The 13,681-nt window shown below is 27.8% G+C and overlaps 1 protein-coding gene across 1 annotated transcript; it reads right to left on the reverse strand.

Annotated features, from left to right (window-relative positions):
• Nucleotides 1–2,930: 2,930 nt before the first annotated feature.
• LOC117168232 (tetratricopeptide repeat protein 1) lies at nt 2,931–10,890 on the reverse strand. Its single transcript, XM_033353716.1, has 4 exons — nt 10,487–10,890; nt 10,226–10,402; nt 3,311–3,496; nt 2,931–3,225 (listed from the first exon to the last, which is right to left on the reverse strand). The coding sequence occupies exons 1-4, from the start codon at nt 10,775–10,777 to the stop codon at nt 3,046–3,048; spliced, it is 834 nt and encodes a 277-aa protein (XP_033209607.1). The 5' UTR covers nt 10,778–10,890; the 3' UTR covers nt 2,931–3,045.
• Between the last annotated feature and the right edge of the window lie 2,791 nt (nt 10,891–13,681).

Consider the following 13,681-nt stretch of genomic DNA (forward strand, 5'->3'; position numbering starts at 1 on the left):
AATATTTGAAATCCTTGAAAACTAAAATCTTTGAGAAATTTGTGTTAATCTTTTAAAAATGTTATGCAATCTTTGTAAAAGTTTTTTTAAATCCTTCTTTGTGAAATCATTTTTGCTTGATTAAGCCCATTGAAATCTTCTGAAACACTTTAGCATTTTTGAAATATTTGTGAAATCTTTCATATTCGTTTAAAATCATTGAAATATTTGAAATCTTTGAAATCTGGTGTATTGTTTATTTTAAACCTGTGGAATTCTTGTATTTCTCTGAAATCTTTATGACATTTTTATAAAGGCTTTAAAATATTTGTGAAATCCTATTGAAATAAAAAGCTTTTCAGTAGCAAGATTTCCTCTGAACGAGATGTTTCTTTCACACTAGACTAACAAATTTGAATTTCTGTCCGCATTTCGATAAAATAACTGTTTTTATAGAAGAGAAAATGAATTCAAGTTTCTTGTAAAAAAATTCAAGAAGATTTTCAGGTTTTTAAGATCGAAAAAAGTGCAATTAGAATTCCAGGTTTTCAAGGTCACTGGACAACCTGTCCTTAAATATGTACAGTATTAAATAAGATCTCTTCAAACTTTTTTTGATTTTTCACGATTTCCTTCACTCGGTAACTCTTTACTTTCTCCTCCAGCTCACTTGCTCAAGCTTTGACGAATTTTATGTACCTATGTCAGACTAGAATCTGAAATATAATTGAACTATATGTTATTAATTATTTTGGGCTATTTAAATTACCACTCCGATAAAATCAATTATTTTAACACAAACTACCAAATTCCCGGTCCCTTCGAGTTCGTGTTAACGAGGGTTTACTGACATACACACAATAAAAATATTCGCAATTTCATTTAATTCATAAAATTCTATATTTTTCGTCACTGATATTTGTATCGAAAGCTTATTTAAAAAAATGTTAATTTTGGTTTTGTTAGAAATAAATCATTAAAGAGGATTCCCACCTGAGTTGAAACGTCTGATTAAAAAAAAATGTATTACTGGACCCTAATGCCCATGAAAAGAAATACCAACTTATTTAATACCAGAGGTTCAATATGATTCCCCATCATGAATTTAATTTTTAATACTTTTTTTTTAACTTCCCATTCTATCAAAAAATTATTCGTTAAAATTTTGTAGCTCTTTTTTGGATTAGCAACTTTTTTCCGTTGATTTTTTTCATGGCTTGTGTCGTTTGGTCAAAAATTTAATGTTATATTTTGATTAAAACGAAAACTACGCGTTCATCAAAAAATAATGAATAACCAAAATTTTAGCTCTTTTAAGGTAAACAACTTTTTTTACGTAGCTTGTGCCGGTTCTCCGAAAAATTATTATTTTCATTTTTAATCTTTTTTTTATAAATAAAACAAAAACTACACATCATATAGAAAAAATAATGAAAAACAAATCTGTAATCCTTTTTTTATAAACAACTTTTTTTTGTAGCTTGTGCTGCCTGTCTAACATTTTGATTTTTTCGTTTTTGATGTTTTTTTACGAATAAAACAAAAATTACTTGTCCTATAAAAAAGTGATCCATAACAAATTTTAAGATATTATTTTTGTTTACGAACAAAATTTGAATTTTTTACTTTTCACGAGAAAATCAAAAAGGTGTTATGATGATCTTTTAGGGCTTTCAAATAGCAACGTTTTTATTCTCTTGACTTTTTTTATATCGTGCGTTGTTTGGCTCAAAATGTTAATTATCCTCTGTTTTTTTTTAGATTTTTAAAATGTTTTACTTTATTAATTTACGTTTTATCGAGAAAAAAAGGTCGTTTGGATAAATTGTTCATCTTTTTGAATACTATGAATATCCATACAGAGAATTTTTGAATCTTGGAAAAAATGGTCTCAAAGACATTCAAAATGCGCTCACTTTTTGAATTTGTATCCAAAATTGCTGGCTAACGAACTTGACCTTTAGTTTGTGACACTAAAAGAGTGTACCAAAGGCTAATCTAATAGATTAATTTTTTTTTAAGTTATCTTGCCTGCACACAAAGTGTCTCAAAACGTGGACATTTGACAAAAACGGGGGGAGGGGGGGGGGGTAAGTTTTAGATAAATCTAATATTTTCTTTGATGAGAATGTAAAAAATTCCGCCAATTATTAATAAGCACCACCCTACTAGTGCATATTATGCTAGTTCTTAATAAATTAAGCGACGTTTATTATCAATTACGTTTTTCATTCACATTCATTTTAATATATAACCTTTGTATTAAAATATTGAAACAATAAGGGGAAATGCAGCAAACTACAGTGAAAATCATGATAAATTAGACTTAGCTTTCAAAATATCATGATTTTTATCATTACACTTCTTGATTTTTTGAACCTTTATAAGCACAATTTACCACGATTTTAATCCGTATATACTGCATTTTTTCAAAATTTCAACAGCAAAATTATATTAAAAGCGACAATAATAAATAATCAATGTAGATCATAAATAACGTTTACTGTCTTAACTATTGTATAATAAAATTCTTAGTAAATTTAAATAGCTCATTATTTAATTTGAAAAGTTCATCAATAAAATTGTAAATTGAAATTTCAGATATTGGTCAATTTTATTTTTTAAACGTATAATTTACAATTCAAACGAATTTCTAGTGGAAATTATATCTTTAATTTATCTTTCATTTTCAAACAGAAGTCAACTAAATGGATTGTAGCCTACCATAATTAGTAGAAAAATCCCATATGCAACGATTTTTCAATTAAATTTCGTTCAGTCCTACCGCGTCTTCCGAGATTCAAACCGAGTCGATAATATACAAATAAATCTTTAAAAAAGAATCATAGGAATTTTAGAATTATTTCTTCGCCGGCGCTATTAAATTATAAGAGAACTTTAGAAAATCGTAGTTAAAAGGAGAACAGCTTTTCGTAGAAAACATGGAGTTATAACTCATTATTTATTTATTTGTAAGATATCTTAAACCTTATTCTCATCCTAATCTTTGCAACAATTTATACACATATATTATAAATATTGTCAGCTACTGCCAATATTATTTCTTTACCTCGGACTCTGATTGAATTTTACAGAATATCCGCCACTATTTGGATCCTGCTGCAGTTCAAAATTGTTTGTTGAGAGACCGAAAGGTTTGAGAACTAGATTGCCCAAGTCTTTCAGTTTTCCGAGCATTTCTGTCTTCAGTTTTTCGTTCCGTTCTTCGATAAGCGGTGGCAGCCTCTGCGGAAAATAAACAAACTGTATTAAAAATTGTATTTTGTAAAGCTAACAATTACAGTGCCACTTTATTTAACCTAATGCTTACTCGAAGTGCACAGTTCGATTCAGTGTGACTTGGATCAAAGGTTAACACTTTTTTGAAGTCTTCCAGTGCTTCATCCAATTTATCAGTCTCTTCGTATAAATTTGCACGCCTTAAATAAGCCTTGACATAATTTGGATCTAATTCAATAGCTTTGGTACAGTCCCTTATTGCTGATACTTTCTCTAGCTGCAAATAAATTATTAAAATAATTTTAAGCAGGATCAATATTTAAAATATAAGATTTTAATAGGTTTTAATTGTTTGTATGGATATTTAATTTAACGTAGGCATAGTAATTACTTTTTAATTAGGTCTCATTATCAATTTTTGTTTGGAATTTCAAAACTGCAAAATAAGGATTTACAAAAAAAAGATTAGAAAAGTTCTCCTGATTTTTATATGTATTTGAATTAAAAAATCGTCTCTTGTTGAAATATTATCCATTTCAAAAACTTGTTAGCTTTCGTTGTCTCAAATTTTTTAGATCAGACCCATTAAAATCAAATTTTTTGACCCAAGTACTCGAGAGATTAATGATTTTATGTGAACATGATATTTGGGGGTTGTTTTAACAACCCTTAAAGATTCAAGCAAGAATTCTGACTTTTCCAAAAAAGTAAAACCACAAAAGTTTTTTGAAAAAGAAAACTATTAGCAGGGAGACCATTCGACGAACGATTTCAACTTTCCGGTCATATTTTTCATTTTACCCAGTCAAATAAAAGTAACATATTCATATTTTCCGCAAAACGCAAAGATTTATTTTGAATTATGACACTCATTCTAAGCATATTCTAACATAGCAGAGCAAAAAATTGCAAAATGATTGTTCCTGCAATGGAAAAAATATTAATTCTTTCTCTCATAAAGTATATATACATTAAAAAATTTACAAAATCAGGCTCAAGGAATATAATAAATGTAACCTAATAAACACACTCATGCCCCCGATTTAGCGGCCGAGTCGCCACGCTGATTATGGTAAAAATTCCTTTAAAATAAGCGCAAAAAATTAGTTTTCAGGGTTGTCTTAGCATCACTTAAATATTCAAGCACGGAAATCGACATTTTCTAAAAAGAAAAATCATGGGAGATTCTTTTCATTGTACTAATGGGGTGAAAAATCGCTTTAAAATAAGTGCTAGAAGCGTCCTTTACCTGTAAAGGGTATAAGTTGATTACATTTTTTTTTAAATTTATTTATTTTAAGTAACTATTTTAATTTATTTTTAGGGTATTTCTACCACCCTTTGAACACTTAAGCAAGAAAATCGACATTCCCTAAAAAGCTTTACAAAACACGTGGATATGATTTCCTTGTTTGAATGTTTAAAGGATGCTAAACCAACCCTTACAGTTTATTCAAACATTTTTTCTAGTAGGAGATGCTTTCTAAGTTTTTAAATGTATTTTTACCCTAATAGTTTAACCAAAAAATCTTGGAGATTACAAAGAAAATTTATAATTCGATATTTTCATAGGAATCCATTTTCTGTACATTAGGTTTAATTTTAAACATTAATGTAGTATCGTTCTTCATTTAGAGTTAATTTAAAAAAATTAGGCCTTAAAAATATTTTAAGATTTAAATTTGTAATAAAATAATTTCGAATCTTTCAATTGAAAATTTCATTTATAACAATTTGTTAAGCGGGAAAAATTAAATCGTAATAACGGTCATTTTATGTAATCTAATGTAATCTGGTGTAATGCCATAAAAATTTTTGTAATATCTTATAATATTACGGTCTATTAATAAACACCATTTTTTTTAAAGTTTTTAAATTCCAATTCCTCATTTTCCTGCCAAGAATTCAAAAAGTATACTTTTTAAAAAATGAAAAATTCTAATTATTAAAAAAAAATCGTTCTCAAAGTAATGATATTCAGTTTTTATTGATATTTGAATTGCAAAAGGAAACATAATATTTAAAAATATGCAACTAACAATTTTTACTTTCCTAAAAATGAAGAAAAACAATTTGAACTTAATTGTTTGTTCATTCCAGTAAGCATAAAACTCTATGTTTCTCTATGAATTTAGGGATCAGAATAATATTAATTATGTTGTCATTTCAAATGAAAAATATTTTAAACTTACAAAAAAAAACTTATTTTACAATTGTTTTTTGCAATTGAATTTTTTCTTAACATCGCTTATTACCAATTTTTTTAAAATGTTTCAATTATATTATAATAAATTATGGCTTATTTTTTTTGGTCAAATATTCTCTACAAATCTAATGTTTCCAATTTTGAAATTAAATTGATCTATGGCTGAAATCGTTAACACAAATTTGTATCAAGAAAACATTTTTTAAACAAATAAAAATATTTTTAGATTATTGACTTGTTTCTAAATCTGGAAACAGTACAGTTGTATGTGTTGTGTTTTCATACAAAAATAACGTGTTTCTTTCATAATACATGACTGATGATATCATTTCAATGCTGAAAACCGCAAAAAAATGTTTTTCGAGATAGCCAGATTGTGGCACGACAGAAAAATTAACGAAATTAAAAAAATATCAATTAAATGTTTTCGTTATTCAAAATTTAGGAAATTTAAATTAGACCAAAATCCAAATTAAAAATCCCATTTAACGTCCAATAATCAAATTGATGCAAAATTCTGTTAAATAAAACAAGAATCCAACGGCCAAATTTGGACCACGACGAATAAACAAAAACCAAAAATACTATTGTAATCTGAAAAAAAAAAAAATTTCGGACAAAAATAAAAAAGAGGAAAGAAAATTGAGAAGGCAGCCAACCACATCCCCTTCCTTCTCTTTGTCCTTTCGTCTTTTTTATTTTTATTATCATCAAATTACAACGAAAAAAATAAAAATAAAACACAAATAAATAAATAAAATTGCATTACCAACGTTTCGGTACTTATCAAGAAAAATTTAAGTGGTAGAAATTGACAGCACCCACGAACAGGTGCTCTCTCTTTGATACCTGAGAATCAAATGAGGGTCAGTAGGCCAATCTGTTGTAAACACAATATAAATATCTGTCACAATTATATCAGAAATAGAGAAAGTAAAAAAAACAGAATTCATGAAACAGCCACATTAAATATAATTAATCATATTAGCATAACTTTTGTTCAGCTTATCCAAATTGGTTTTTAAATTAATAGATAACTTTTTTTGTTTTTTAATATAAAGCAGAGAGATTGATCAGCAACCTGGGTCGGAGCAGTGTTGCGGAACGAACGTGTTATTTACATAAATAGCACGAGAATTCTGGATCAATCTGAAAAATCTCTATCCCATCCACACACTACTCCTTTCCCCTGCCGAGTGAGCCACGCCTACCCCGAAAGGGAAATGGCTTAATGGTGTAATAATAATAATAATAATAATAATTTCCATGAAATCCCTCTTTCTCTCATTACTTTCACTATGGAAAATTTGAACATTATCCCAGTCAAACTCACGGTCAACATCAACAAATGCCTTCGTATGTCTAGCAAGAACACTCTTATAACAGTGTTCTAAACGAACATCACTTTTGTGTTCCTCTATCCTAGTATTAAGAAGTCTGCCAGTCTGTCTCACGTAATTCATCTTACAGATCCTGCAAGTGATCTTATAGACAACACCACCCTTTTCAAAACTATCTAAAGGATCTTTGCAAAAATTTATCACCGAATCCATTTTAAATGGAATGCGGAAAATAGTATGAATTTAAAATTTTTCAAACATAAGTTCAATAGTTTTAGAAATTTGACCAAAAATGGAAGAACAAAAGTATTAAACGAACTATGTTCCTTTTACTCTTTCTGATTATCTACAAGCAAATTATTAATTTCTTTGTTTTTGATTTGTTGAACTCTAATTGCAATATGTTTCTCAATTAACTTCTTTGGATAATGATTCAGAAAAAGGATATTCCTAACAATATTCAAATTTCTTGTGTGGAATGAATAATGGGACAAACATAGAGCTCTGTCAACTAAGTTTTTAATTACTGCAATTTTGTTTTGAAAGGGATGAACAGAAAGGAAACTTAAAATTCTACCTGAATATGTACTTTTCCTGTACCGATTGGTAATAATATTACCATCCCAACCCTTAATTACTTCTATGTCCAAAAAACTGATTTTATCATCCTATTCTATTTCATGAGTAAATTGAACTTTAGGATGAAAACTGTTAAAAGTGTCAATGAATATCTGTAACTTTTTTAGAGGAACACATAATAAGGTATCGTCGACAAGCCGAAAATAAAAAGGCAAAACAAAATCTAATTTCCCAAAAACAAAAACCTCCAAATCTTCCATCACTAGTTCTGCCAAAATCGGAGAAATGCCTGAACCTATGGGAATACCAGACTACTGTCTATAGAAAGATCCATTAAATTAAAAATAAGTTAACTCTATAATAAAAACTATCCCTTCAATAAAATCTTTTTGACATAATCGAGTACGGGTTTTTATATTATCCCATCTATTTAAAATTGCCTTTTTTAACTAATTCAAGGGGTACACTCGGAAACATTGCAATAACATCCGAAGAAATCATTACATGGTCATCCGGAATCTTTTTTTGAATGATACTTTTTTGAAATTCCCAGCTATTTTTGACATTAAATTTAGAAGTTGTGATAGAGTCCTTGAGAATCAAATTAAAATTTTGTTCTAAAATTTTGGTGCGAGTATTAATAGCTGAAATAACTATTCTTAAGGGATAGCCATCTTTGTGAATTTTTCTCAAACCATAACATCTTGCAAGAACTGTGTCTTCAGTGTTAACATCAGTCCATCTTATATCCTTTCCCAGAAGTCCTTTCTTTCTCCAATTGTCAAGCATCTTAAAATTGTCTGTTTTTAATTTTTTTTAGCGGATTTTCATGTAATAATTCAAAATTATCATTATCAGAAAGCAAATTCTCCATATCCCTAATGTAATTCGATTTTTCATGCAAACAGTAATACTGCCTTTATCAGCATTCATGCAAACATCAGGGTTGTTTCTAAGAAACTCTTTTGTCATCATGAAATCTTTAGAAATTCTACGATCAATATAAATGATATGCAAACTATTTTTCTCAACAAAGCTCTTTGACAAGTGTAAAAACTTGTTTCGGAAATCCTGCTGATCCAAAATACGAATTTTGTGCATATTTGATTCAACCTCTTTTACTATTTGCATCATTTGTTTTGCCTTAGTTTTCATCACACGGTCACTAAAACCTTGACCTAATCTGAGGATATCTGTAACTGAATCAGGAATTTGAATATCTGTCAATTGAACAAACCAAGGATCTTTACCTCCTTCTTCAAAAATCCTATGTAAATTTAAATTTTGCTCTTGAACACTAGTTTGCTGATGAATTAAATTTGAAAGTTTGTTATCATGTTTCACATCGCTGCTTAAAAATCTTTGATTCAGTAGAATCTGATGCTTTAAAAGATTAATAATTTCATCTTGTTGTAAACAAACTTCTAATTCACTTCTTATTCTTGAAATTCTTGACTTTAAGAAATTAACATGATTTGAAACATCTTTGATAAATAAATTTAGTAGTGAAAATTTAAAATTGTTTAAAGTGTTTTCAAATTTTCAAACATACAAAGGCATTTGTTGATGTTGACCATGAGTTTGACCGGGATAATGTTCAAATTTTGCATAGTGAAAGTAATGAGAGAAAGAGGGAATTCATGGAAATGCTTTATATTAAAAAACAAAAAAAGTTATCTATTAATTTAAAAACCGATTTGGATAAGCTGAACAAAAGTTATGCTAATATGATTAATTACACCTGTTCGTGGGTGCTGTCAATTTCTACCACTTAATTCTTTTTTTGCATTGATAATGGTACTGTACGAGTACCGAAACGTTGGTAATGCAATTTTATTTATTTATTTATGTTTTACTTTTTATTTGATTGTAATTTGATAATAAAAATAAAAAAAGATGCAAGAAGGAAGAAGAGAAGGAAGTAGATGTGGTTGGCTGCCTTCTCATTTTTCTTTCCTCTTTTTTATTTTTGTCCGAAAATTTTATTTGTTTTTTGTTTTTTTTTTTCAGATTACAATAGTATTAATTTTGAGATTAAATCTTTCAATATATTTAATCGTTGGAAATCCCGTGTAACACCGATTAACCAATATAAACAAAGTTGTTCCACTAGAGAAATTTAAAAAAAAATGAATATCTAAATGTGCTTTATTAATATTTAAGCTCAAATTTCCAGAAAAGAACGAAAAACAGAGAAAAAAGCTTCCAAACTTTTTTAGATTTTTTCAAGTGCAACAACTTTGCTTTTTTCACTTTTTCCGTATCTCGTGTCGTTATTGCACAAAAATGAGAATTTTCATTTTCTATAAAAATAAATCGTATTTTCTCATCCCCAATGAGTGGGCACAAGATCAATTCTTTTGGTATAAATTCAATCACTTTTAGAAAAAAATCAAGATAAAATAAAACAATGGCGTTGTCAATAATTAAATTTATATATCTTCGGAAAAACACCAGCATTTTATAAATTTTTTATTTTCTAAATTTTTTAGCGGATTTGGATAGTGAGCGAAATGATCCATCACAAATATGAGATTTCAATAGCTTTAAGTTTTCTGTATGGATATTTAATTCCATGCCCATATCGAAATTAAATAAACTAAATGATATTGAAGAAATTGAATAATAATAAAAATTATATACATATGTCATAATACAAAATATAAAATAATAATACATAGATCAAATTAAATTAATCTGAATTGTACTATTTTAGATGATTTAAATGTAAATTGGTGCCTGTTTCAACTTAAATGCAACGCGATCTTGAAAGTTTTAATTAAAAATTGTACAATTATTTGCCTACGAATTTTATTTTTTGTTATTTAAAAAATATATATATATATATATATGAATTAAATACTTCTGAGGAAGATCATACCGGAAGTTTCGATTTTGCAGCAGCCCTATTCGCAAAAAGAATTGCTCTTTCTTTACTAAAGGCGAGAGGACACATTTTTAAAGCTTGCGAGTACATCGACAGGGCTTCTTCGAATTCACCTTCTTTAAACAACTTATTAGCCTCGCTTTTCACACTCTCAGATTCACTTTTTAAAACCTAAAATATAACGAAATTATAAGAATTATTAATATTTAATTACTCCGTAAAATTACCAGGAGCGTTGATTTATCAAATACTAACCTCTTTCTCCACATTCGTAAGATTTAAATCCCTGTCTTTCAAATGTTCTTCATCTGATAAATCCTCGACAATTTCATTTGTTGGCGTTTTACTTCCTTCTGCATTTTCATTTTCTTCCTCAGTCTCTTTTCCTATATTATCCCACGGATCAGTTTTGTCACTGCCTTTTTGCAACTCCTCCTTTGTTTCCGACTGAATATCTTCTTTTAAAGTTGAAGTTTTCAAATCTTTTGTTAATTCCTCTATAATCTCTTCATTAGTTGACAAATTGAAAAGTGTCTGTTTAGCCATTTTAGCATTTACTTATAAACAAAACCTGCACTTATAAGAGATTCTGTTTCTGCTGTTTTTTGGGTTTTTGGTTAGGGCACAATCGACAAGTTGACAGAAACGACAGAAACTCTATCGGTGAATTACGGAACCATTCCGGAACAGCGGAACTGAGCGGAACTATGATTTTCAGGGCTGTCTCAACTATCTTTTGATTCCACTGTTCAGTCTGTCCCCAATCCCCACCTCATATCTGCCACTGTTTAGGCTGATTTAGATTATTCCGATTTCCAAAAAGGAAAATAAATAATCCAAAAAATGTACTACATTTCTAAAATTGGTAATATTTTATACATTCTTTTTACAACAATTTAGATAAATAAAAGGAATTATATTCTTTCAAAAAATTGAGGTAAAATTATTTCTCACTCTTTCTTCATTTGTTATTTATTTTTACACAATATTCAGTATAGAACTTCCTTATTTATACCTATCAAAATTTTTTATTGTTTTATTTTGCAAACTGGATTACTTTTATTAAAAACTTAATTCCTTTTTTATATAAAGAAATTATACTTTGGTTCCCAATTTCAATTATTTCTGAAGTTTTTAAAACCTATTTATCAAAAGATTCAAATTTTAATTCTCAAAGTAGGCTATTTCTTTCAGATAATTGTTTGAAACAACAATAATATATTTGTACGTTATGCATTATAGCATACTCTTTCCCAGTGTTTTTAAGAAACTTGCCCTTTTTCTCGCAAAATGAATCAAAATCCAACTATTTTTCGTCGAAAATTAATTCTTCCTAATTGTAAAGTCTAAATGTTAATGTTAAAAATTAATTTTCTTAACTGAAAATATAACTAATCCTGTTAAGATTTTCAATTAGGAAGAATTAACTTTACACGAAAAATAGTTGGATTTGGTATTTCTGGTATTGGGATCCATTTTTTGATGAAATGGTTCGTTTTCAGTTAAGAATTATCAGTTTGTAGAAAATTGGTATGTTCGGCTTAAAAATTCAAATATCTTGTTGAAAATTCGTCTTTTTGGGTTGACAATTATATTAATTTCGTAGAAAAATCAACTAATTGGTTTGAAAATTAATTTTTTCGTCAAGAATTCCTGTCTTTGGGTAAAAAATTAGCCTTTTTGGCTTGAAATTCCTCAATTTGGGTGTCAGCTTTTTTTCTCTCTCGAATAAAAAATCTTTTTTGGTTGAAAATTAATTTCATTTTTATGAAAATTTAATTTTTTGTTGTTAAAAGTACAATAGTCCTGTTAAAAACATTATTTTCTGATTAGGGCTTCAACTATTCTGTTCAAATTCAACTGATTTTAATATAAAATTTATGCGCTTCTTTTTTTGTTGATATGTCAAATATGATATTTTAGTTGAGAAATAATCTTTAACTATTGTATTGAAAATTTGTCCTTTTTTAATAGAAAAGTCGTCTTATTGGATTAAAAATGCTACTGTCTTCTAAAAGATTCGTCTTCTTTGTTTGAAATCTCAACTATTTGGTTAAAAATGCAATTATTTTTTTTTAAATTTGTGCATTTCCCTTTAAAGTTCAACTATTTGGTTGTTGATAAAAGTAGTTGATAAAAGAATTTTTTTAAATCCAAGTAATTGGTTGAGAATTCACCTTCTACTTTGAAAATAAAACAACTCGTTGAAAAGTATTTTGTTTCTTAAATTCAAATCTTTTATATCAAATTGGTTGTTTTTTTTTGTTATAGAAAATTTCCCTTCAGGTTGAAACTTCATCTTTTACATTGAAATGTTCTTGGTTGAAAAATCAACTGTCTTTTAAAAAATTCGTCTTCCTGGCTTGAATATTCAACTATTTATTAAAAGATGCAAATGTTTATGGTGAAAGTTTAATCCGTTTTGCTTGAAAGTTCAGCCATTTGATTCAAAATTTAATTACTATTAGTTCAGGATACAACTGTTTTGTTGAAAATTCCTCTTTTTTTTCGAAAGTTCACATGTTTGGCTGTAAATGCAACGGTTATTCGATGACAAATTTATTTATTCTTTTGTTTGTTATCAATTAAGATATTTGGATGAAGTAAAAATCATCTTTCATTGTTAAAAATTCATTTCTTTTTGCACGGAATTCCATAAAAGTTCCACTAATTGGCGGATAATTTAATATTTTGTTAAAAATTCATTTTTAATTTAGAAAAATCATCCTTTTGGGTTAAAAATTTATTTTTTAGGAGCAGATCTATCTTTTTGTTTTTAAACTTCGATTATTTGCTTAAAATTTAACTGTTTTTTGGCTTTAATTTAATCATTGTGATTTAAAAATTCGATGATTTGGTAGAAGATTGACCTTCATAGGTTGAAAACTAATTTATCATGTTTAAAAGCAAAATATTATTATAAAATTTCAAATTTAAGCTAGAAAACTGAACTATTTAGTTGCAAAATCCCTTTTTTGGTTGAAAATACCTCTTGTTGGAAAATGCAATATCTAACTTAAAATCTTAGGAACATGGTAAATAAATTAATCTTATATTTAACAGAATTTATTCCCCTATTTTCTTGCAAAATCACAATTTTTCCTATGTGTTAAGATCCTTTTGGATGGTTAAATCTGTTAAAATATTATGTTTGTATTTTTATTATAGGCTTTAATCAAATCTATGAGATAGAAGAAAAAATTTGGATTTAGAGGGGGTACGCATTTGTGACGTAGTTTTTAAACGGCCACATACGCATCCATAGCATATCCTATTTTTGAATTTTTAAGATTTTTCTATGAAACATATAAGGGATCGTCCATAAACCTACACCAATTTAAGGAGGGATATTGTTTCTTGGAAATTAACAAACATTACTTGAAATTATTGGTGTGTTGTCATTGAATAAAACAAGCTCATTTTATAAAACAGAACATATAAAAATTTATT

This window comes from Belonocnema kinseyi, chromosome 2 (assembly GCF_010883055.1).
Source record: "Belonocnema kinseyi isolate 2016_QV_RU_SX_M_011 chromosome 2, B_treatae_v1, whole genome shotgun sequence".
Taxonomy (NCBI): domain Eukaryota; kingdom Metazoa; phylum Arthropoda; class Insecta; order Hymenoptera; family Cynipidae; genus Belonocnema; species Belonocnema kinseyi.